The 26,674-nt window shown below is 45.9% G+C and overlaps 1 protein-coding gene across 2 annotated transcripts; it reads right to left on the reverse strand.

The window, feature by feature from the left end:
• LOC115120800 (RNA-binding protein 26-like) lies at positions 1–26,674 on the reverse strand. 2 transcript variants are annotated; one of them, XM_065022104.1, is made up of 13 exons: positions 26,520–26,674; positions 25,920–26,025; positions 23,801–23,984; positions 19,699–19,941; positions 17,989–18,180; positions 14,354–14,476; positions 13,332–13,406; positions 11,760–11,927; positions 9,412–9,516; positions 8,264–8,467; positions 4,396–4,482; positions 3,959–4,072; positions 1–852 (listed from the first exon to the last, which is right to left on the reverse strand). In XM_065022104.1, the coding sequence occupies exons 1-13, from the start codon at positions 26,644–26,646 to the stop codon at positions 763–765; spliced, it is 1,818 nt and encodes a 605-aa protein (XP_064878176.1). In that variant the 5' UTR covers positions 26,647–26,674; the 3' UTR covers positions 1–762. The 2 variants fall into 2 exon arrangements, with proteins under 2 accessions (XP_064878176.1, XP_064878175.1); XM_065022103.1 differs by having other exon boundaries at positions 17,989–18,183.

Raw genomic sequence — 26,674 nt, forward strand, 5'->3', positions numbered from 1 at the left:
TTTTTGTGAAACATTTTTATTATTTTTTAATTTTTTAAAATGGTCTTTATTTTGTCAGCTCTTTTTGTGGGATGTTTTTGTATTGGTTTAGTTTCATCAATGCCATCACAGCTGCAGGGTTTTGTTTTTCAGGACGTTTTCTTTTGCAGCTAATTTTTTATTTATTTTTTTGACCATTTTAAAGTTTTTTATTTTATTTTTTTTTGACATTTCAAAAATAAATCCAAGAAAGAAAGAATCCCAAAGCAAAGCTCGTCATTACAAATCATTAAAATCCAGACAGAAAATATTTACACGAGAAGCAGAATCTAATATCACACACAGTCAAAACTCTCCGTCGTTAAGTTCACCATTCTACTCATCAGGCGATTCAACACAACGACTCTTTTATGGCATCATTTTGATCTGATCGGTCAACGTCAATTTTGTTTTTCCCCTTAAAGTAATCTAGTATCATTTTCATTTCAATTCAATAAGCAAAAAAATAAACAATAAAAAACTGTACCAATCTTCATGTTAAACTACTTTTACAAATTAAAAGCAGGAAGAATAAACCACTATATTTACATGAAACTCCCACGTGACTTTGTCTAGTAAATATTCTGAATCGCCACAACAGAATTAATTAACTGTTTAGGTTCTGACCTATTGTGAAATGAGTCTAGTAGTTAAAAAAATAAAATAAAAAAAAACAGCCAATCAGAAACTGCAAAGAAAAAAAAAAAAAATTGCGTTAGCATTTCGTCCAATCAGGGGCCGTCTTCATCTGCGCCAGGGGCGGGGTTCGTTGTCGTCATCCTCCTCGTCGTCGTCCTGGAGCAACGCATCATCAATCAGCGACTCTTCCTGGAACTACAAAAAAGGGACAAGACGAGACGACACTTTTATAAAGAAAGAAAAACAAGAGAGTAGATCATCTCTGGCTACTCCTAAACTCTTTAATCTGGCCACATGTTACACCCACAGGACATTAGTTGCTTTACATTGGAGTCATTTAGCATCTTATCCAGTGCGACTAACAGGAGAAATTAAGGTTAAATGCCTTGCTCTTAAGGGCACAGAGATTTTTCACCTAGTCGGCTGGGGGATTCGAACCAGCAATCTTTTCGGGTTTACTGCTCAAACGCTCTCAACCGTTATGCTACCTTGTTGCCCTCTTCTCCTCAATGAGTCTGAAACGACGTTGGGGACTGTCTGATTGGTCCAGAAACTAATGGGTTGGGGACTGTCTGATTGGTCCAGAAACTAATGGGTTGGGGACTGTCTGATTGGTCCAGAAACTAATGGGTTGGGGACTGTCTGATTGGTCCAGAAACTAATGGGTTGGGACAGAGCCAGAACAAGACGTTGGGGACTGTCTGATTGGTCCAGAAACTAATGGGTTGGGGACTGTCTGATTGGTCCAGAAAAAAATGGGCTGGGGACCGTCTGATTGGTCCAGAAACTAATGGGTTGGGGACTGTCTGATTGGTCCAGAAACTAATGGGTTGGGACAGAGCCAGAACAAGACGTTGGGGACTGTCTGATTGGTCCAGAAACTAATGGTTTGGGGACTGTCTGATTGGTCCAGAAACTAATGGGTTGGGACAGAGCCAGAACAAGACGTTGGGGACTGTCTGATTGGTCCAGAAACTAATGGGTTGGGACAGAGCCGGGAACAACACGCTGGGGTAAAGCACATCTGGCGTTAATACTCTGATCTGTTTAGGAGACGATTCATATCGACGGATGACTTCATATCGACGGATGACTTCATATAGACGGATGACTTCATATCGACGGATGACTTCATATCGACGGATGACTACATATCGACGGATGACTACATATCGACGGATGACTACATATCGACGGATGACTTCATATCGACGGATGACTACATATCGACGGATGACTACATATCGACGGATGACTTCATATAGACGGGTGACTTCATATAGACGGATGACTACATATAGACGGATGACTTCATATCGACGGACAGAGCGATGACTTCATATAGCGGATGACTTCATATCGACGGATGACGATGACTTCATATAGACAGATGACTACATATCGACGGATGACTACATATCGACGGATGACGATGACTTCATATAGACGGATGATTACATATCGACGGATGACTTCATATCGACGGATGACTACATATCGACGGATGACTCCATATCGACGGATGACTCCATATCGACGGATGACTCCATATCGACGGATGACTACATATCGACGGATGACTTCATATCGACGGATGACTACATATCGACGGATGACTTCATATCGACGGATGACTACATATCGACGGATGACTACATATCGACGGATGACTACATATAGACGGATGACTTCATATCGACGGATGACTTCATATAGACGGATGACTACATATAGACGGATGACTTCATATCGACGGATGACTTCATATCGACGGATGACTTCATATCGACGGATGACTACATATCGACGGATGACTACATATCGACGGATGACTACATATAGACGGATGACTTCATATCGACGGATGACTACATATCGAAGGATGACTACATATCGACGGATGACTACATATCGACGGATGACTTCATATCGACGGGTGACTTCATATCGACGGGTGACTACATATCGACGGGTGACTACATATCGACGGGTGACTTCATATAGACGGGTGACTTCATATAGACGGGTGACTTCATATAGACGGGTGACTTCATATAGACGGATGACTTCATATCGACGGATGACTTCATATCGACGGATGACTTCATATCGACGGATGACTTCATATCGACGGATGACTTCATATCGACGGATGACTTCATATCGACGGATGACGATGACTTCATATAGACGGATGACTACATATCGACGGATGACTACATATCGACGGATGACTACATATCGACGGATGACGATGACTTCATATAGACGGATGACTACATATTGACGGATGACTTCATATCGACGGATGACTTCATATCGACGGATGACTTCATATCGACGGATGACTACATATCGACGGATGACTACATATCGAGGGATGACTTCAGTCCGGGATGACTTCAGTCCGGGATGACTTCAGTCCGGGATGACTTCAGTCCGGGATGACTTCAGTCCGGGATGACTTCAGTCCAGTCCGGGATGACTTCAGTCCGGGATGACTTCTCCTGTCCCTCGTCACCACAAAAGGACTTCAACGACGGCCGTCTCAGACTGAAGAACGTAAAGGAACGACAGAGCAGAGGAAGATCCCGAGGCCTCGGGCTAATAAAGAGACGATAAACAACCCTCACATCTTTTTTTTTGCCTCCCATCGTCTCATTTTCATTGGATTCATGTGGCCTTTTTATGTATCCGTTATTTGACCAGGTAAGTTGACTGAGAAACACGTTCCCATTTGCAGCAACGACCTGGGGAATAGTTACAGGGGAGAGGAGTAGGGGGATGAATGAGCCAATTGGAAGCTGGGGATGATTAGGTGACCGTGATGGTTTGAGGGCCAGATTGGGAATTTAGCCAGGACACCGGGGGTTAACACCCCTACTCTTACGATAAGTGCCATGGGATCTTTAATGACCTAAGAGAGTCAGGACACCCGCTTAACATCCACTACACAGGGCAGTGTCCCCAATCACTGCCCTGGGGCATTGGGATATTTTTTTTTTAGACCAGAGGAAAGAGTGCCTCCTACTGGCCCTCCAACACCACTTCCAGCAGCATCTGGTCTCCCATCCAGGGACCGACCACCAGGACCAACCCTGCTTAGCTTCAGAAGCAAGCCAGCGGTGGTATACAGGGTGGTCTGCTGCTGGAGAAAAGCCTTAGCTGTGAAGCGCTGTGCCCACACACACACACACACACACACACACACACACACACAGTCATCCTGAAAAACACTTCCCCCAACCAATAGCAACACATCGTAGTCCATAACTGGCGAAAAACAACATTCCACCTTCACCTCGTCATGATCCGTCTCCTGCTCATCAGGCTCCTGGGAGGTCAGGGAGACGGCAGGCTTGTGCCAGGACAGACGCAGATCACTGCCGTTCAGACGGACACTGTGTAGCGCAGCCTAGCGGAGGGAGGAGGACGGACAGAGAGAACAGGAGAGGACAGGAAGGGAGAGAGAGAGAGGACAGGAGAGGACAGGAAGGGAGAGATAGAGAGGACAGGAAGGGAGAGAGAGAGAGGACAGGAAGGGAGAGATAGAGAGGACAGGAAGGGAGAGAGAGAGAAGACAGGAGAGGACAGGAAGGGAGAGAGAGAGGACAGGAGAGGACAGGAAGGGAGAGAGAGGAAGACATATGAGAGAACGAGGTGGAGAATGACTGTCGAGAGTGGCAGCACTGGGTTCAAAACGTCCAGTTCGAGTCACGAGGTTGAAAAGTGTTTTACCTGTTCAGCCTCTGGTCTGCTCCTGTAGGTGATAACAGCCAGACAGGATGGCTCGTCTATCTGACAGTCCTCCAACTCTCCAAATTGCTTGAGAAAAAGGGAAAACAACAAGACTGGAATAAGATGAAAGATGGGAGTAAGGTGAAAACACACTGGTCTCTTCGTCCCAGAGTCTGAACTCATTCATTCACCCAAGCAGATATCAGAGCACTGCTGACGACCATTTTGTTTTCAACAATTCAACAGCTATTTTCTATTTCCCCCCAAAACATCACATAAAGCACTCCAACAAACATTCCAAATGTAATTCATATAAACCAGGACTGGGTTCATTTAAACTAGTTTAAAACCAGACTGGGTTCATATAAACTAGTTTAAACCAGGACTGGGTTCATTAAAACTAGTTTAAAACCAGACTGGGTTCATTAAAACTAGTTTAAAACCAGACTGGGTTCATTTAAACCAGACTGGGTTCATTTAAACTAGTTTAAAACCCGACTGGGTTCATTTAAACTAGTTTAAAACCCGACTGGGTTCATTTAAACTAGTTTAAAACCAGACTGGGTTCATTTAAACTAGTTTAAAACCCGACTGGGTTCATTTAAACTAGTTTAAAACCCGACTGGGTTCATTTAAACTAGTTTAAAACCCGACTGGGTTCATTAAAACTAGTTTAAAACCCGACTGGGTTCATTAAAACTAGTTTAAAACCCGACTGGGTTCATTAAAACTAGTTTAAAACCCGACTGGGTTCATTAAAACTAGTTTAAAACCCGACTGGGTTCATTTAAACTAGTTTAAAACCCGACTGGGTTCATTTAAACTAGTTTAAAACCCGACTGGGTTCATTTAAACTAGTTTAAAACCCGACTGGGTTCATTTAAACTAGTTTAAAACCCGACTGGGTTCATTTAAACTAGTTTAAAACCCGACTGGGTTCATTTAAACTAGTTTAAAACCCGACTGGGTTCATTTAAACTAGTTTAAAACCCGACTGGGTTCATTAAAACTAGTTTAAAACCAGACTGGGTTCATTAAAACTAGTTTAAAACCAGACTGGGTTCATTTAAACTAGTTTAAAACCAGATTGGGTTCATTTAAACTAGTTTAAAACCAGATTGGGTTCATTTAAACTAGTTTAAAACCCGACTGGGTTCATTAAAACTAGTTTAAAACCCGACTGGGTTCATTTAAACTAGTTTAAAACCAGACTGGGTTCATTTAAACTAGTTTAAAACCAGACTGGGTTCATTTAAACTAGTTTAAAACCAGACTGGGTTCATTTAAACTAGTTTAAAACCAGACTGGGTTCATTAAAACTAGTTTAAAACCAGACTGGGTTCATTTAAACTAGTTTAAAACCCGACTGGGTTCATTTAAACTAGTTTAAAACCAGACTGGGTTCATTTAAACTAGTTTAAAACCAGACTGGGTTCATTCATTTAAACCAGAGTTTAAAACCAGTTTAAAACTGGGTTCATTTAAACTAGTTTAAAACCAGACTGGGTTCATTTAAACTAGTTTAAAACCCGACTGGGTTCATTTAAACTAGTTTAAAACCCGACTGGGTTCATTTAAACTAGTTTAAAACCCGACTGGGTTCATTTAAACTAGTTTAAAACCCGACTGGGTTCATTTAAACTAGTTTAAAACCAGACTGGGTTCATTTAAACTAGTTTAAAACCCGACTGGGTTCATTTAAACTAGTTTAAAACCCGACTGGGTTCATTAAAACTAGACTGGGTTCATTTAAACTAGTTTAAAACCCGACTGGGTTCATTTAAACTAGTTTAAAACCCGACTGGGTTCATTAAAACTAGACTGGGTTCATTTAAACTAGTTTAAAACCCGACTGGGTTCATTTAAACTAGTTTAAAACCCGACTGGGTTCATTTAAACTAGTTTAAAACCCGACTGGGTTCATTTAAACTAGTTTAAAACCCGACTGGGTTCATTTAAACTAGTTTAAAACACGACTGGGTTCATTTAAACTAGTTTAAAACCCGACTGGGTTCATTTAAACTAGTTTAAAACCAGACTGGGTTCATTTAAACTAGTTTAAAACCCGACTGGGTTCATTAAAACTAGACTGGGTTCATTTAAACTAGTTTAAAACCCGACTGGGTTCATTTAAACTAGTTTAAAACCAGACTGGGTTCATTAAAACTAGTTTAAAACCCGACTGGGTTCATTTAAACTATTTTAAAACCCGACTGGGTTCATTAAAACTAGTTTAAAACCAGACTGGGTTCATTTAAACTAGTTTAAAACCAGACTGGGTTCATTAAAACTAGTTTAAAACACGACTGGGTTCATTTAAACTAGTTTAAAACCCGACTGGGTTCATTAAAACTAGTTTAAAACCAGACTGGGTTCATTAAAACTAGTTTAAAACCCGACTGGGTTCATTTAAACTAGTTTAAAACCAGACTGGGTTCATTTAAACTAGTTTAAAACCCGACTGGGTTCATTTAAACTAGTTTAAAACCAGATTGGGTTCATTTAAACTAGTTTAAAATCAGATTGGGTTCATTAAAACTAGTTTAAAACCAGACTGGGTTCATTAAAACTAGTTTAAACCAGACTGGGTTCATTTAAACTAGTTTAAAACCCGACTGGGTTCATTTAAACTAGTTTAAAACCAGACTGGGTTCATTTAAACCCGACTGGGTTCATTTAAACTAGTTTAAAACCAGATTGGGTTCATTTAAACTAGTTTAAAATCAGATTGGGTTCATTTAAACTAGTTTAAAACCCGACTGGGTTCATTAAAACTAGTTTAAAACCCGACTGGGTTCATTTAAACTAGTTTAAAACCAGACTGGGTTCATTTAAACTAGTTTAAAACCAGACTGGGTTCATTTAAACTAGTTTAAAACCCGACTGGGTTCATTTAAACTAGTTTAAAACCCGACTGGGTTCATTTAAACTAGTTTAAAACCAGACTGGGTTCATTAAAACTAGTTTAAAACCAGACTGGGTTCATTTAAACTAGTTTAAAACCAGACTGGGTTCATTAAAACTAGTTTAAAACCAGACTGGGTTCATTTAAACTAGTTTAAAACCAGATTGGGTTCATTAAAACCAGACTGGGTTCATTAAAACTAGTTTAAAACCAGACTGGGTTCATTAAAACTAGTTTAAAACCAGACTGGGTTCATTTAAACTAGTTTAAAACCAGATTGGGTTCATTAAAAACAGACTGGGTTCATTAAAACTAGTTTAAAACCAGACTGGGTTCATTAAAACTAGTTTAAACCAGACTGGGTTCATTTAAACTAGTTTAAAACCCGACTGGGTTCATTTAAACTAGTTTAAAACCCGACTGGGTTCATTTAAACTAGTTTAAAACCCGACTGGGTTCATTTAAACTAGTTTAAAACCCGACTGGGTTCATTTAAACTAGTTTAAAACCCGACTGGGTTCATTTAAACTAGTTTAAAACCAGACTGGGTTCATTTAAACTAGTTTAAAACCCGACTGGGTTCATTTAAACTAGTTTAAAACCAGACTGGGTTCATTTAAACTAGTTTAAAACCAGACTGGGTTCATTTAAACTAGTTTAAAACCAGACTGGGTTCATTTAAACTAGTTTAAAACCAGACTGGGTTCATTTAAACTAGTTTAAAACCAGATTGGGTTCATTAAAACCAGACTGGGTTCATTTAAACTAGTTTAAAACCAGACTGGGTTCATTTAAACTAGTTTAAAACCAGATTGGGTTCATTAAAACTAGTTTAAAACCAGACCGGGTTCATTTAAACTAGTTTAAAACCAGATTGGGTTCATTAAAAACAGACTGGGTTCATTAAAACTAGTTTAAAACCAGATTGGGTTCATTAAAACTAGTTGAAGAAGCTCAACTCACAGCAAAGTGTGGCAGTAGATCCTGGAGGTCAGTCTCCGTAAAGCCAGAGATCTCCAGGGCTCTGGGTCTGTGATCTACTGTAGAGTGGACAGGGAGACCCCTCCCCCGGCCACCCCTTCCCCTCCCCCTGCCTCTCAGGCCCCCACGGCCTCGAGCATGGGCCCCTCTGCCCCGCCCTGGAGCCAGGATCCCCCTCTTAGCTGCCTGGAGAGGAAGGGGGACAACGACAGGATGATCAACGTTACCTCAACACACACAATGCAATCTAGAAGAGACGATCTATAAAGATGAAACACAGCAGAAACACATCTGACAGCGTGACAGCACCCCCTGGTGGTTGAACAGAGAGACAACAGACAGTATATATAAAGATGAAACACATCTGACAGTGTGACAGCACCCCCTGGTGGTTGAACAGAGACAACAGACAGTATATATAAAGATGAAACACAGCACCCCCTGGTGGTTGAACAGAGAGACAACAGACAGTATATATAAAGATGAAACACATCTGACAGTGTGACAGCACCCCCTGGTGGTTGAACAGAGAGACAACAGACAGTATATATAAAGATGAAACACAGCACCCCCTGGTGGTTGAACAGAGACAACAGACAGTATATATAAAGATGAACCACATCTGACAGCGTGACAGCACCCCCTGGTGGTTGAACAGAGAGACAGCCAGAAATAAATGTATCAATCAGACAACTAGTTAGATGTAGGGCTCAAATCTGACCTCCAGTTGACCCCTACCTCTCACTGTAGTTGTGTGTGTATCTGACCTCCCGTTGACCCCTACCTCTAACTGTAGTTGTGTATATCTGACCTCCAGTTGACCCCTACCTCTAACTGTAGTTGTGTCTGACCTCCAGTTGACCCCTACCTCTAACTGTAGTTGTGTATATCTGACCTCAAGTTGACCCTCTACCTCTAACTGTAGTTGTGTGTTATCTGACCTCAAGTTGACCCCTACTGGGTTCTAACTGTAGTTGTGTTATCTGACCTCCAGTTGACCCCTACCTCTAACTGTAGTTGTATCTGACCTCCAGGTGACCCCTACCTCTAACTGTTTAGTTGTGTCTGACCTCCAGGTGACCATTTAAACCTCTAACTGTAGTTGTGTCTGACCTCCAGGTGACCCCTACCTCTAACTGTAGTTGTGTATATCTGATCTTCAGCTGAACGGTATCTTCTCCAGACTGGGTCTTCTTATACAGGTCCAGTTCTGTGTCCAGCAACTCCTTCTGAGCCTACAGACAGAGAGACAGGAAACAGAGAGACAGGAGAGAGGAGACAGGAGAGAGACAGACAGGAGAGAGGAGACAGACAGACAGGAGAGAGGAGACAGACAGACAGGAGAGAGGAGACAGACAGACAGGAGAGAGACAGACAGGAGAGAGACAGACAGACAGACAGGAGAGAGACAGACAGACAGACAGGAGAGAGACAGACAGACAGACAGGAGAGAGACAGACAGGGAGACAGGAGAGAGACAGACAGGAAGACAGGAGAGAGACAGACAGACAGGAAGACAGGAGAGAGACAGACAGACAGGAGAGAGGAGACAGACAGACAGGAGAGAGGAGACAGACAGACAGGAGACAGGAGAGAGCGAGACAGGAGACAGAAAACATTTCAGACTCCTCTTCTAAATGGCATATTTTCTGTGTGCTTATTACATGTTCGTCATTAACCAGGATCCTGCGTAGTCTATGTCCACCTGTTATAACCAGGATCCACAGTAGTCTCTGTCCACCTGTTATAACCAGGATCCAGAGTAGTCTATGTCCACCTGTTATAACCAGGATCCAGAGTAGCCTGTCTACCTGTTATAACCAGGATCCAGAGTAGTCTATGTCCACCTGTTATAACCAGGATCCAGAGTAGTCTACCTGTTATAACCAGGATCCAGAGTAGTTTTTGTCCACCTGTTATAACCAGGATCCAGAGTAGCCTGTCTACCTGTTATAACCAGGATCCAGAGTAGTCTATGTCCACCTGTTATAACCAGGATCCAGAGTAGTCTACCTGTTATAACCAGGATCCAGAGTAGTCCACCTGTTATAACCAGGATCCAGAGTAGTCTACCTGTTATAACCAGGATCCAGAGTGGTCTATGTCCACCTGTTATAACCAGGATCCAGAGTAGTCCACCTGTTATAACCAGGATCCAGAGTAGTCTATGTCCACCTGTTATAACCAGGATCCAGAGTGGTCTATGTCCACCTGTTATAACCAGGATCCAGAGTAGTCCACCTGTTATAACCAGGATCCAGAGTAGTCTATGTCCACCTGTTATAACCAGGATCCAGAGTAGTCTATGTCCACCTGTTATAACCAGGATCCAGAGTAGTCCACCTGTTATAACCAGGATCCAGAGTGGTCTATGTCCACCTGTTATAACCAGGATCCAGAGTAGTCTATGTCCACCTGTTATAACCAGGATCCAGAGTAGTCTCTGTCCACCTGTTATAACCAGGATCCAGAGTAGTCTCTGTCCACCTGTTATAACCAGGATCCACAGTAGTCTCTGTCCACCTGTTATAACCAGGATCCACAGTAGTCTCTGTCCACCTGTTATAACCAGGATCCAGAGTAGCCTGTCTACCTGTTATAACCAGGATCCAGAGTAGTCTATGTCCACCTGTTATAACCAGGACCCAGAGTAGTCTATGTCTACCTGTTATAACCAGGATCCAGAGCTGCTGCCCGCCCCCCCTCGCTCTACCTGACAGTCATGAGTCATGATGATTGAGGTATAGTGTGTGTGTGTATATACCTGAGCCTTGCTCTGGGCGCCCCGTTACTCCCGAAGGGTTAGAGAGCTGCCCCCTCTCTCTCTCTCTCTCTACCTGACAGTCATGAGTCATGATGATTGAGGTATAGTGTGTGTGTGTGTGTGTGTGTGTACCTGAGCCTTGCTCTTGGGCGCCCAGGTCCTCCCGAAGGGTTAGAGAGCTGCCCCCAGGTTCTCTCTCTCTCTACCTGAATAGTGTGTGTGTGTGTGTGTGTGTGTGTGTACCTGAGCCTTGCTCTTGGGCGCCCCGTCCTCCCGAAGGGTTAGAGAGCTGCCCCCCCTCTCTCTACCTGACAGTCATGAGTCATGATGATTGAGGTATAGTGTGTGTGTGTGTATATATACCTGAGCCTTGCTCTTGGGCCCCCACTAAAACCCGAAGGGTTAGAGAGCTGCCCCCCTCTCTCGCCTACCTGACAGTCATGAGTCATGATGATTGAGGTATAGTGTGTGTGTGTGTGTGTATATACCTGAGCCTTGCTCTTGGGCGCCCCCCGTACTCCCGAAGGGTTTAGAGAGCTGCCCCCCTCTCTCGCTCTACCTGACAGTCATGAGTCATGATGATTGAGGTATAGTGTGTGTGTGTGTGTGTATATACCTGAGCCTTGCTCTTGGGCGCCCCCCGTACTCCCGAAGGGTTAGAGAGCTGCCCCCCCCCCCCCTCTCTCTACCTGAATAGTGTGTGTGTGTGTGTACCTGAGCCTTGCTCTTGGGCGCCCCCCGTACTCCCGAAGGGTTAGAGAGCCCTTTAATCTCTTGCTGTAGTTTGGTAATACTCTTGGTCAGCGTTCCCAGTGTTGTCATGATCACCGCCTTGTCTCCCGCCTTCATCGTCTTGTTCTTCTCCAGTTTACAGATCAACAGCTGGACCGCGGGAGTACGAGAGGAAAAACATGATACTAGCGACCTTCTAGGGACCAGAGGGGATTCATTTTACATCTCCTCTACCTCAGACCTAGGAAAAACATGATACTAGCGACCTACTAGGGACCAGAGAGGATTCATTTTACATGGCCACCTCATCTCCTCTACCTCAGACCTAGGAAAAACATGATACTAGCGACCTTCTAGGGACCAGAGGGGATTCATTTTACATCTCCTCTACCTCAGACCTAGGAAAAACATGATACTAGCGACCTACTAGGGACCAGAGAGGATTCATTTTACATGGCCACCTCATCTCCTCTACCTCAGACCTAGGAAAAACATGATACTAGCGACCTTCTAGGAACCAGAGGGGATTCATTTTACATGGCCACCTCATCTCCTCTACCTCAGACCTAGGAAAAACATGATAATAGCGACCTTCTAGGGACCAGAGAGGATTCATCTTACATGGCCACCTCATCTCCTCTACCTCAGACCTAGGAAAAACATGATAATAGCGACCTTCTAGGGACCAGAGAGGATTCATCTTACATGGCCACCTCATCTCCTCTACCTCAGACCTAGGAAAAACATGATACTAGCGACCTTCTAGGGACCAGAGGGGATTCATTTTACATGGCCATCTCCTCTCCTCTACCTCAGACCTAGGAAAAACATGATACTAGCGACCTTCTAGGGACCAGAGAGGATTCATTTTACATGGCCATCTCCTCTCCTCTACCTCAGACCTAGGAAAAACATGATACTAGCGACCTTCTAGGGACCAGAGGGGATTCATTTTACATCTCATCTACCTCAGACCTAGGAAAAACATCATACTAGCGACCTTCTAGGGACCAGAGGGGACTCATTTTACATCTCATCTACCTCAGACCTAGGAAAAACATGATACTAGCGACCTTCTAGGGACCAGAGAGGATTCATCTTACATGGCCACCTCATCTCCTCTACCTCAGACCTAGGAAAAACATGATACTAGCGACCTTCTAGGGACCAGAGAGGATTCATTTTACATCTCATCTACCTCAGACCTAGGAAAAACATCATACTAGCGACCTTCTAGGGACCAGAGGGGACTCATTTTACATCTCATCTACCTCAGACCTTCTTCTCCAATGGGTTTTGACGAAGGAAAAGGAGAGAGGAATCAAGGACCGATGGATTGAGCCGCGGTGAGGGTAAAACCATAGAGATGGATAGCGTCTGTGACAGCATGGGCAGGTGCTTTTTTACAACCCATAGGAAAACACCACGCCGTTGACTACTTTAAAATGGTAGAAGCATGGTGGAGGCCCTTAATGGCCCTGCCCATGTTTAAACAGCCCGTTGGCCACTAGAGACCTCTATCATTCTCTATGGGGGAGAAAAAAAAAAACTCACCTTCTGAGTCTCAATGTGTTTCTCCAGGATTTCCTGCTTCTTCTTCCTCATTTCCTGTTGGAGCCGCAGGGCTTCCTGTCAGGGGAATATTAAAGTGGTAATCCACCTCTTCCACAACCACGGTAAAGTGAGTGTCTGGAAAAGCTACATAAAGACAACTGTTACGTTCACTCTTTTCCCAGAAGTCTCCTTACAGGATTAGAGATGAACGAACATGACCCCTCTTCCCTAACCCTTATTTCCCCCTTCCAGCCCATCACCTTCTCCTCCATCCATCTCTTCCTCCTTAGTCCCACCCTCACCTCCACCCTCTCCTCCTCCTCCTCCACCCACCTCCTCTTCCCCCCCACCTCTCCTCCCCCTCCCACCTCTCCTCCCCCTCCCCCACTCTCTCCTCTTCGCTCCCACCTCCTCCTCTTCCCACCCAACTCCTCCTCCTCCCATCCATCCCTCTCCCTACATCCTTCCCTCTCCACCCTCCCCATCCCCCCTCCCTCTCCCCATCCCTCTCCCATCCCTCTCCTCCCTCCCTCATCCATCCCTCTCCTCCCTCCCTTCCCCATCCTCTCCCCATCCCTCTCCTCCCTCTCCCTCTCCCTCCCTTCCCATCCCTCCCTTCCTCCCCATCCCTCTCCATCCCTCCTCCCTCCCCATCCCTCCCCATCCCTCCCCATCCCTCCCCTCCCTCCCTCCCCATCCCCTCCTCCCTCCCCATCCCTCTCCTCCCTCCCCCCTCCTCCCTCCCTCCCTCCCTCCCCCATCCCTCCTCCTCCCTCCCTCTCCTCCCTCCCTCTCCTCCCTCCCCATCCCTCTCCTCCCTCCCTCTCCTCCCCTCCCTCCCCATCCCTCCCTCCCTCCCTCCCCATCCCTCTCCTCCCTCCCCATCCCTCTCCTCCCTCCCTCTCCTCCCTCCCCTCCCCATCCCTCTCCTCCCCTCCCTCTCCTCCCTCCCCATCCCTCTCCTCCCTCCCTCCCCATCCCTCTCCTCCCTCTCCTCCCTCCCCATCCCTCTCCTCTCCCACCTGTTTATTCTTCATAGCCTCCTCTGTAGCAGCGACCCCAGCGAACAGAGCCGTCTTCTGAGCTGCTTTCAGAGCAGCCATGTTGTACACTGTCTTAGTCAGCCCCGTAGAGGTGGAGAACACCTGGTGGAGAGGAGGACCATGTTATTACTGAGGACTCATATAGGAGAACACCTGGTGGAGAGGACTCATATAGGAGAACACCTGGTAGAGAGGACTCATATAGGAGAACACCTGGTAGAGAGGACTCATATAGAACACCTGGTAGAGAGGACTCATATAGGAGAACACCTGGTAGAGAGGACTCATATAGGAGAACACCTGGTAGAGAGGACTCATATAGGAGAACACCTGGTGGAGAGGACTCATATAGGAGGACACCTGGTAGAGAGGACTTATATAGGAGGACACCTGGTAGAGAGGGCTTATATAGGAGAACACCTGGTGGAGAGGACTCATATAGGAGAACACCTGGTGGAGAGGACTCATATAGGAGAACACCTGGTGGAGAGGACTCATATAGGAGAACACCTGGTAGAGAGGACTCATATAGGAGAACACCTGGGGGAGAGGACTTATATAGGAGAACACCTGGTAGAGAGGACTCACATAGGAGAGGACTCATATAGGAGAGGACTCATATAGGAGAACACCTGGTGGAGAGGACTCATATAGGAGAACACCTGGTGGAGAGGACTTATATAGGAGAACACCTGGTAGAGGGGACTTATATAGGAGAACACCTGGTGGAGAGGACTCATATAGGAGAACACCTGGTGGAGAGGACTCATATAGGAGAACACCTGGTAGAGGGGACTTATATAGGAGAACACCTGGTGGAGAGGACTCATATAGGAGAACACCTGGTAGAGAGGACTTATATAGGAGAACACCTGGTGGAGAGGACTCATATAGGAGAACACCTGGTGGAGAGGACTCATATAGGAGAACACCTGGTGGAGAGGACTCATATAGGAGAACACCTGGTGGAGAGGATTCATATAGGAGAACACCTGGTAGAGAGGGCTCACATAGGAGAACACCTGGTAGAGAGGACTTATATAGGAGAACACCTGGTGGAGAGGACTCATATAGGAGAACACCTGGTAGAGAGGACTTATATAGGAGAACACCTGGTAGAGAGGACTCATATAGGAGAACACCTGGTAGAGAGGACTCATATAGGAGAACACCTGGTAGAGGGGACTCATATAGGAGAACACCTGGTGGAGAGGACTCATATAGGAGAACACCTGGTGGAGAGGACTCATATAGGAGAACACCTGGTAGAGAGGACTTATATAGGAGAACACCTGGTAGAGAGGACTCATATAGGAGAACACCTGGTAGAGGGGACTCATATAGGAGAACACCTGGTGGAGAGGACTCATATAGGAGAACACCTGGTAGAGAGGACTTATATAGGAGAACACCTGGTAGAGAGGACTCACATAGGAGAACACCTGGTAGAGAGGACTTATATAGGAGAACACCTGGTGGAGAGGACTCATATAGGAGAACACCTGGTAGAGAGGACTCATATAGGAGAACACCTGGTAGAGAGGACTCATATAGGAGAACACCTGGTAGAGAGGACTCATATAGGAGAACACCTGGTGGAGAGGACTTATATAGGAGAACACCTGGTGGAGAGGACTCATATAGGAGAACACCTGGTAGAGAGGACTCACATAGGAGAACACCTGGTAGAGAGGACTTATATAGGAGAACACCTGGTGGAGAGGACTCATATAGGAGAACACCTGGTAGAGAGGACTCATATAGGAGAACACCTGGTAGAGAGGACTCATATAGGAGAACACCTGGTAGAGAGGACTCATATAGGAGAACACCTGGTGGAGAGGACTTATATAGGAGAACACCTGGTGGAGAGGACTCATATAGGAGAACACCTGGTAGAGAGGACTCATATAGGAGAACACCTGGTAGAGAGGACTCATATAGGAGAACACCTGGTAGAGAGGACTCATATAGGAGAACACCTGGTAGAGAGGACTCATATAGGAGAACACCTGGTAGAGAGGACTTATATAGGAGAACACCTGGTAGAGAGGACTCATATAGGAGAACACCTGGTAGAGAGGACTCATATAGGAGAACACCTGGTGGAGAGGACTCATATAGGAGAACACCTGGTAGAGAGGACTCATATAGGAGAACACCTGGTAGAGAGGACTTATATAGGAGAACACCTGGTAGAGAGGACTCATATAGGAGAACACCTGGTAGAGAGGACTCATATAGGAGAACACCTGGTGGAGAGGACTCATATAGGAGAACACCTGGTGGAGAGGACTCATATAGGAGAACACCTGGTAGAGAGGACTCACATAGGAGAACACCTGGTAGAGAGGACTTATATAGGAGAACACCTGGTGGAGAGGACTCATATAGGAGAACACCTGGTAGAGAGGACTTATATAGGAGAACACCTGGTAGAGAGGACTCATATAGGAGAACACCTGGTAGAGAGGACTCATATAGGAGAACACCTGGTAGAGGGGACTCATATAGGAGAACACCTGGTGGAGAGGACTCATATAGGAGAACACCTGGTGGAGAGGACTCATATAGGAGAACACCTGGTAGAGAGGACTTATATAGGAGAACACCTGGTAGAGAGGACTCATATAGGAGAACACCTGGTGGAGAGGACTCATATAGGAGAACACCTGGTAGAGGGGACTCATATAGGAGAACACCTGGTGGAGAGGACTCATATAGGAGAACACCTGGTAGAGAGGACTTATATAGGAGAACACCTGGTAGAGAGGACTCACATAGGAGAACACCTGGTAGAGAGGACTTATATAGGAGAACACCTGGTGGAGAGGACTCATATAGGAGAACACCTGGCAGAGAGGACTCATATAGGAGAACACCTGGTAGAGAGGACTCATATAGGAGAACACCTGGTAGAGAGGACTCATATAGGAGAACACCTGGTGGAGAGGACTCATATAGGAGAACACCTGGTAGAGAGGACTCATATAGGAGAACACCTGGTAGAGAGGACTCATATAGGAGAACACCTGGTAGAGAGGACTCATATAGGAGAACACCTGGTAGAGAGGACTCATATAGGAGAACACCTGGTGGAGAGGACTCATATAGGAGAACACCTGGTGGAGAGGACTCATATAGGAGAACACCTGGTAGAGAGGACTTATATAGGAGAACACCTGGTAGAGAGGACTTATATAGGAGAACACCTGGTAGAGAGGACTCATATAGGAGAACACCTGGTGGAGAGGACTCATATAGGAGAACACCTGGTAGAGAGGACTCATATAGGAGAACACCTGGTGGAGAGGACTTATATAGGAGAACACCTGGTGGAGAGGACTCATATAGGAGAACACCTGGTAGAGAGGACTCATATAGGAGAACACCTGGTAGAGAGGACTCATATAGGAGAACACCTGGTGGAGAGGACTTATATAGGAGAACACCTGGTGGAGAGGACTCATATAGGAGAACACCTGGTGGAGAGGACTCATATAGGAGAACACCTGGTAGAGAGGACTTATATAGGAGAACACCTGGTAGAGAGGAGGTCAACTTAAAGGAAAACTACATTTAGATTTGTTGATACAGTGGACTTGTTTTCTCACCTTTCCTGCCGGTCCACTAGGGGTACTTCCTGGTTTAGACGCGAAGCCCAGCCTCTCCTTCATTGATAGGTTGGATTTAAAGTCATTCTGTGAGGCAACACGAGAGTCTTGGTTGGGCTCTGAGCTGTCGGCAGGCAGAGGGCCCAGACGGTCTTTGACGGACTGTTTCAGACTAGTGGCTGGCTGCTGCACCTGCTGGGAGTTCACAACAACAACAACGTCAACAATAAACAAACAAAGGGCAACGACAACAGGCTAGTAGGTCAACGACAACAGGCTAGTAGGTCAACGACAACAGGCTAGTAGGGCAACGGCAACAGGCTAGTAGGTCAACGGCAACAGGCTAGTAGGTCAACGGCAACAGGCTAGTAGGTCAACGGCAACAGGCTAGTAGGTCAACGGCAACAGGCTAGTAGGTCAACGGCAACAGGCTAGTAGGTCAACGGCGACAGGCTAGTAGGTCAACGGCGACAGGCTAGTAGGTCAACGGCGACAGGCTAGTAGGGCAACGACGACAGGCTAGTAGGTCAACGACGACAGGCTAGTAGGTCAACGACGACAGGCTAGTAGGTCAACGACGACAGGCTAGTAGGTCAACGACGACAGGCTAGTAGGTCAACGGACAACAGGCTAGTAGGTCTACGACAACAGGCTAGTAGGTCTACGACAACAGGCTAGTAGGTCTACGACAACAGGCTAGTAGGTCTACGACAACAGGCTAGTAGGTCTACGACAACAGGCTAGTAGGTCTACGACAACAGGCTAGTAGGTCTACGACAACAGGCTAGTAGGTCTGCGACAACAGGCTAGTAGGTCTGCGACAACAGGCTAGTAGGTCAGCGACAACAGGCTAGTAGGTCTGCGACAACAGGCTAGTAGGTCAGCGACAACAGGCTAGTAGGTCAGCGACAACAGGCTAGTAGTTCTACGACAACAGGCTAGTAGGTGTACGACAACAGGCTAGTAGGTGTACGACAACAGGCTAGTAGGTGTACGACAACAGGCTAGTAGGGCAACGACAACAGGCTAGTAGGGCAACGACAACAGGCTAGTAGGGCAACGACAACAGGCTAGTAGGGCAACGACAACAGGCTAGTAGGGCAACGACAACAGGCTAGTAGGGCAACGACAACAGGCTAGTAGGGCAACGACAACAGGCTAGTAGGGCAACGACAACAGGCTAGTAGGGCAACGACAACAGGCTAGTAGGGCAACGACAACAGGCTAGTAGGGCAACGACAACAGGCTAGTAGGGCAACGACAACAGGCTAGGGCAACGACAACAGGCTAGGGCAACGACAACAGGCTAGGGCAACGACAACAGGCTAGGGCAACGACAACAGGCTAGGGCAACGACAACAGGCTAGGGCAACGACAACAGGCTAGGGCAACGACAACAGGCTAGGGCAACGACAACAGGCTAGGGCAACGACAACAGGCTAGGGCAACGACAACAGGCTAGGGCAACGACAACAGGCTAGGGCAACGACAACAGGCTAGGGCAACGACAACAGGCTAGGGCAACGACAACAGGCTAGGGCAACGACAACAGGCTAGGGCAACGACAACAGGCTAGGGCAACGACAACAATGAATGAAAGGTGCTTCCTAAATCCAAGTGCACCACTTTTGACCGGGGTCCATAGAGCTCTGGTAGAAAAGTAGTGCACTTTTAAGGGAATAGGCTGCCATATTTGGGATGTGGACTTACCATGAGTGGCTGTGGTTGATGGTGTTGCTGTCCCTGCTGTCCCATTCCCTGCTGTCCCTGCTGTCCCATTCCCTGCTGTCCCTGCTGTCCCATTCCCTGCTGTCCCATCTCGTCCTCACAGTGCCAGAGGACTCTAATGAAGCGGTTGTTGAGAACCGCCTCAGGACTCTGCAGGGCACGCTTAGCCTCCTCGTGACTGTCGAACTGGATCAGGGCCCCCTCCGGGTCATTACCATAGGTTACCTTTTGGGGGGAGGGCAGACAGAGAGAGAGACAGAGAGAGAGACAGAGAGAGAGACAGAGAGAGAGACAGAGACAGACGGACAGAGAGAGAGAGGAGAGAGAGGGTGAGCAGGGGAAGAGAGGAAGGATCAAGGGAGTGAGGAAGATAGGGTTATGTTAACCCTCACTCACTAAGAAGAAGTGCCCTAAATAGTAGGGAGTAGGGTGCCAATAACGCCAACAAAAAAAACACAGCTTAACGCAGAAAGGTATCGTTAGCCAATCAGTCTAAGGTATCGTTAGCCAATCAGTCTAAGGTATCGTTAGCCAATCAGTCTAAGGTATCGTTAGCCAATCAGCCTAAGGTATCGTTAGCCAATCAGTCTAAGGTATCGTTAGCCAATCAGTCTAAGGTATCGTTAGCCAATCAGTCTAAGGTATCGTTAGCCAATCAGTCTAAGGTATCGTTAGCCAATCAGTCTAAGGTATCGTTAGCCAATCAGTCTAAGGTATCGTTAGCCAATCAGTCTAAGGTATCGTTAGCCAATCAGTCTAAGGTATCGTTAGCCAATCAGTCTAAGGTATCGTTAGCCAATCAGTCTAAGGTATCGTTAGCCAATCAGTCTAAGGTATCGTTAGCCAATCAGCCTAAGGTATCGTTAGCCAATCAGTCTAAGGTATCGTTAGCCAATCAGCCTAAGGTATCGTTAGCCAATCAGTCTAAGGTATCGTTAGCCAATCAGTCTAAGGTATCGTTAGCCAATCAGCCTAAGGTATCGTTAGCCAATCAGCCTAAGGTATCCTTAGCCAATCAGTCTAAGGTATCGTTAGCCAATCAGCCTAAGGTAGGTAGTCTCGTTAGCCAATCAGTCTAAGGTATCGTTAGCCAATCAGTCTAAGGTATCGTTAGCCAATCAGTCTAAGGTATCGTTAGCCAATCAGTCTAAGGTATCGTTAGCCAATCAGTCTAAGGTATCGTTAGCCAATCAGTCTAAGGTATCGTTAGCCAATCAGTCTAAGGTATCGTTAGCCAATCAGTCTAAGGTATCGTTAGCCAATCAGTCTAAGGTATCGTTAGCCAATCAGTCTAAGGTATCGTTAGCCAATCAGTCTAAGGTATCGTTAGCCAATCAGCCTAAGGTATCGTTAGCCAATCAGTCTAAGGTATCGTTAGCCAATCAGCCTAAGGTATCGTTAGCCAATCAGTCTAAGGTATCGTTAGCCAATCAGTCTAAGGTATCGTTAGCCAATCAGCCTAAGGTATCGTTAGCCAATCAGTCTAAGGTATCGTTAGCCAATCAGTCTAAGGTATCGTTAGCCAATCAGTCTAAGGTATCGTTAGCCAATCAGCCTAAGGTATCGTTAGCCAATCAGCCTAAGGTATCGTTAGCCAATCAGTCTAAGGTATCGTTAGCCAATCAGCCTAAGGTATCGTTAGCCAATCAGTCTAAGGTATCGTTAGCCAATCAGTCTAAGGTATCGTTAGCCAATCAGCCTAAGGTATCGTTAGCCAATCAGCCTAAGGTATCGTTAGCCAATCAGCCTAAGGTATCGTTAGCCAATCAGTCTAAGGTATCGTTAGCCAATCAGCCTAAGGTATCGTTAGCCAATCAGCCTAAGGTATCGTTAGCCAATCAGTCTAAGGTATCGTTAGCCAATCAGTCTAAGGTATCGTTAGCCAATCAGCCTAAGGTATCGTTAGCCAATCAGCCTAAGGTATCGTTAGCCAATCAGTCTAAGGTATCGTTAGCCAATCAGTCTAAGGTATCGTTAGCCAATCAGTCTAAGGTATCGTTAGCCAATCAGTCTAAGGTATCGTTAGCCAATCAGTCTAAGGTATCGTTAGCCAATCAGTCTAAGGTATCGTTAGCCAATCAGCCTAAGGTATCCTTAGCCAATCAGTCTAAGGTATCGTTAGCCAATCAGTCTAAGGTATCGTTAGCCAATCAGTCTAAGGTATCCTTAGCCAATCAGTCTAAGGTATCGTTAGCCAATCAGTCTAAGGTATCGTTAGCCAATCAGTCTAAGGTATCGTTAGCCAATCAGTCTAAGGTATCGTTAGCCAATCAGTCTAAGGTATCGTTAGCCAATCAGTCTAAGGTATCGTTAGCCAATCAGTCTAAGGTATCGTTAGCCAATCAGTCTAAGGTATCGTTAGCCAATCAGTCTAAGGTATCGTTAGCCAATCAGTCTAAGGTATCGTTAGCCAATCAGTCTAAGGTATCGTTAGCCAATCAGTCTAAGGTATCGTTAGCCAATCAGCCTAAGGTATCGTTAGCCAATCAGTCTAAGGTATCGTTAGCCAATCAGTCTAAGGTATCGTTAGCCAATCAGTCTAAGGTATCGTTAGCCAATCAGTCTAAGGTTAGCCAATCAGTCTAAGGTATCGTTAGCCAATCAGCCTAAGGTATCGTTAGCCAATCAGTCTAAGGTATCCTTAGCCAATCAGCCTAAGGTATCCTTAGCCAATCAGCCTAAGGTATCGTTAGCCAATCAGTCTAAGGTATCGTTAGCCAATCAGCCTAAGGTATCCTTAGCCAATCAGTCTAAGGTATCCTTAGCCAATCAGTCTAAGGTATCGTTAGCCAATCAGTCTAAGGTATCGTTAGCCAATCAGCCTAAGGTATCGTTAGCCAATCAGTCTAAGGTATCGTTAGCCAATCAGCCTAAGGTATCGTTAGCCAATCAGCCTAAGGTATCCTTAGCCAGTTAGCCAATCAGCCTAAGTTGGCCAATCGGTATCGTTAGCCAATCAGCCTAAGGTATCGTTAGCCAATCAGTCTAAGGTATCGTTAGCCAATCAGTCTAAGGTATCGTTAGCCAATCAGTCTAAGGTATCGTTAGCCAATCAGCCTAAGGTATCGTTAGCCAATCAGTCTAAGGTATCGTTAGCCAATCAGTCTAAGGTATCGTTAGCCAATCAGTCTAAGGTATCGTTAGCCAATCAGTCTAAGGTATCGTTAGCCAATCAGCCTAAGGTATCGTTAGCCAATCAGCCTAAGGTATCGTTAGCCAATCAGTCTAAGGTATCGTTAGCCAATCAGCCTAAGGTATCGTTAGCCAATCAGTCTAAGGTATCGTTAGCCAATCAGCCTAAGGTATCGTTAGCCAATCAGCCTAAGGTATCGTTAGCCAATCAGTCTAAGGTATCGTTAGCCAATCAGTCTAAGGTATCGTTAGCCAATCAGTCTAAGGTATCCCAATCAGCCAGGTATCAGCCAATCAGTCTAAGGTATCGTTAGCCAATCAGTCTAAGGTATCGTTAGCCAATCAGCCTAAGGTATCGTTAGCCAATCAGCCTAAGGTATCGTTAGCCAATCAGTCTAAGGTATCGTTAGCCAATCAGTCTAAGGTATCGTTAGCCAATCAGCCTAAGGTATCGTTAGCCAATCAGCCTAAGGTATCGTTAGCCAATCAGTCTAAGGTATCCTTAGCCAATCAGTCTAAGGTATCCTTAGCCAATCAGCCTAAGGTATCCTTAGCCAATCAGCCTAAGGTATCGTTAGCCAATCAGTCTAAGGTATCGTTAGCCAATCAGTCTAAGGTATCGTTAGCCAATCAGTCTAAGGTATCGTTAGCCAATCAGTCTAAGGTATCGTTAGCCAATCAGTCTAAGGTATCGTTAGCCAATCAGCCTAAGGTATCGTTAGCCAATCAGCCTAAGGTATCGTTAGCCAATCAGTCTAAGGTATCGTTAGCCAATCAGTCTAAGGTATCGTTAGCCAATCAGCCTAAGGTATCGTTAGCCAATCAGTCTAAGGTATCGTTAGCCAATCAGTCTAAGGTATCCTTAGCCAATCAGTCTAAGGTATCCTTAGCCAATCAGTCTAAGGTATCGTTAGCCAATCAGTCGAAGGTATCGTTAGCCAATCAGTCTAACCTGCAGGTTGACGATAGTCCCGAACTTGCTGAAGTGTTGGTTAAGCTTGGAGATGTTGTTGAGTCCCTGGGGGATCTGAAGGACCGACAGCTTGGTGTTTGACCCAAACGGAGCCTTCTGGTTCTGGTTCTGAGGGTTCTTGTTGTGGAACCCACCCTGGAGGTTCTGCTGGTTGAAGTTAGGTCTGACAGAACACATGGAGATTACAGGAACAGCTACAGGAACAGCTACCGTACTTGCTTGTTGTTTACAAGAAACAGCTACTCTACTGCTTGTTGTTTACAAGAAACAGCTACCGCACTGCTTGTTGTTTACAAGAAACAGCTACCGCACTGCTTGTTGTTTACAAGAAACAGCTACCGCACTGCTTGTTGTTTACAAGAAACAGCTACCGCACTGCTTGTTGTTTACAAGAAACAGCTACCGCACTGCTTGTTGTTTACAAGAAACAGCTACCGCACTGCTTGTTGTTTACAAGAAACAGCTACCGTACTGCTTGTTGTTTACAAGAAACAGCTACTCTACTGCTTGTTGTTTACAAGAAACAGCTACTCTACTGCTTGTTGTTTACAAGAAACAGCTACTCTACTGCTTGTTGTTTACAAGAAACAGCTACTCTACTGCTTGTTGTTTACAGGAACAGCTACTCTACTGCTTGTTGTTTACAAGAAACAGCTACTCTACTGCTTGTTGTTTACAAGAAACAGCTACTCTACTGCTTGTTGTTTACAAGAAACAGCTACTCTACTGCTTGTTGTTTACAAGAAACAGCTACTCTACTGCTTGTTGTTTACAAGAAACAGCTACCGCACTGCTTGTTGTTTACAAGAAACAGCTACCGCACTGCTTGTTGTTTACAAGAAACAGCTACTCTACTGCTTGTTGTTTACAAGAAACAGCTACCGCATTGCTTGTTGTTTACAAGAAACAGCTACTCTACTGCTTGTTGTTTACAAGAAACAGCTACTCTACTGCTTGTTGTTTACAAGAAACAGCTACTCTACTGGGTCCTTTGTGTAAAAAGGTTATTGACATGTTATACGAACTGAAAATCAAGAACAGGTATATTACCTGTTGTGGTCTATGATGGTTTAATGTTCTGTCTGAACCCCCAGGTATATTACCTGTTGTGGTCTATGATGGTTTAATGTTCTGTCTGAACCCCCAGGTATATTACCTGTTGTGGTCTATGATGGTTTAATGTTCTGTCTGAACCCCCAGGTATATTACCTGTTGTGGTCTATGATGGTTTAATGTTCTGTCTGAACCCCCAGGTATATTACCTGTTGTGGTCTATGATGGTTTAATGTTCTGTCTGAACCCCCAGGTATATTACCTGTTGTGGTCTGTGCCTCATGCCAAATCAACTGTCTCACGGTCTCAAGGTGTGTGTTCTTGCTTGTCGGACCAACGTGTGTGTGTGTGTGTGTTCTATGCTTGTTTAATGTTGTGTGTGTGTTCTTACTTGTCGGACCAACGTGTGTGTGTGTGTGTGTGTGTTCTTGCTTGTCGGACCAACGTGTGTGTGTTCTTACTTGTCGGACCAACGTGTGTGTGTGTGTTCTTGCTTGTCGGACCAACGTGTGTGTGTGTGTTCTTACTTGTCGGACCAACGTGTGTGTGTGTGTTCTTACTTGTCGGACCAACGTGTGTGTGTGTTCTTACTTGTCGGCCCAACGTGTGTGTGTGTGTGTGTGTTCTTGCTTGTCGGACCAACGTGTGTGTGTGTGTTCTTACTTGTCGGACCAACGTGTGTGTGTGTGTTCTTACTTGTCGGACCAACGTGTGTGTGTGTGTTCTTACTTGTCGGCCCAACGTGTGTGTGTGTGTGTTCTTGCTTGTCGGACCAACGTGTGTGTGTGTGTGTGTGTGTGTGTTCTTGCTTGTCGGACCAACGTGTGTGTGTGTGTGTGTGTGTGTTCTTGCTTGTCGGACCAACGTGTGTGTGTGTGTTCTTGCTTGTCGGACCAACGTGTGTGTGTGTGTGTTCTTACTTGTCGGACCAGGGTTTCTTGGGGAGCTCCATTGTGTGTGTGTGTGTGTGTGTGTGTGTTCTTACTTGTCGGACCAGGGTTTCTTGGGGAGCAGTGCTCCGTGGTGTGTGTGTGTGTGTTCTTACTTGTCGGACCAGGGTTTCTTGGGGAGCAGTGCTCCGTGGTGTGACACAGCAGATCTCTTCCTGGAGGCCGAGTCCAGAACGATCCTCATTCTGTTGGGCATCTGATCTGGGAATTCATTAAACAACTGTGTGACTGGACTGATGAGATCAGACGAGGCCTTGACCAGTCAGGATAGAGAATCAATCTCTCCCTCCCTCCACTATACCAACACACTACAGTCCCACCTCCCCTCTGAATCCACATCGAAACTAGTTGTGTTTATCCCTCTCTCTCTCTCCCTCTCTCTCTCCCTCCAATATAACACACTACAGTCCCACCTCCCCTCTGAATCCACATCGAAACTAGTTGTGTTTATCTCTCTCTCTCCTCTCCTCCCTCCCTCCCTCCAATATACCAACACACTACAGTCCCACCTCCCCTCTGAATCCACATCGAAACTAGTGTGTGTTTATCCCTCCCTCTCTCCCTCCCTCTCCCTCTCAGGACCCCTCCAATATAACACATACAGTCCCACCTCCCTCTGAATCCACACTGAAACAGTTGTGTTTCCTCTGAATCCCTCCCTCCCTCTCCTCCCTCCTCTCCCTCTCCCCAGGTACCTCTGTCTCTGGGAGGCAGGTCCTCCCCCATAGTCAGTCCTATGAGGTTGGGTCTTTGGGCGTTGACTCTGTGGCGATACACTGGTCTGGAGGTGTTGGTGAGGCTGGGATCCTCAGGGTTATACATGTCAGAGTCATACTGGCCTGGGAGAGAG

Source organism: Oncorhynchus nerka, linkage group LG2, assembly GCF_034236695.1.
Source record: "Oncorhynchus nerka isolate Pitt River linkage group LG2, Oner_Uvic_2.0, whole genome shotgun sequence".
Taxonomy (NCBI): Eukaryota; Metazoa; Chordata; class Actinopteri; order Salmoniformes; family Salmonidae; genus Oncorhynchus; species Oncorhynchus nerka.

What these genes read in the sequence shown, in the direction of transcription:
- LOC115120800 (XM_065022103.1), bottom strand. Translation starts at nt 26,646, where the DNA reads ATGTATAACCCTGAGGATCCCAGCCTCACCAACACCTCCAGACCAGTG. An exon ending in ATCAACCACAGCCACTCATG is followed by an intron (nt 18,184 to 19,698) that starts GTAAGTCCACAT and finishes GTGAACTCCCAG; the next exon opens with CAGGTGCAGCAGCCAGCCAC. An exon ending in ATACACAACTACAGTTAGAG is followed by an intron (nt 8,468 to 9,411) that starts GTAGGGGTCACC and finishes CTTCCTCTCCAG; the next exon opens with GCAGCTAAGAGGGGGATCCT.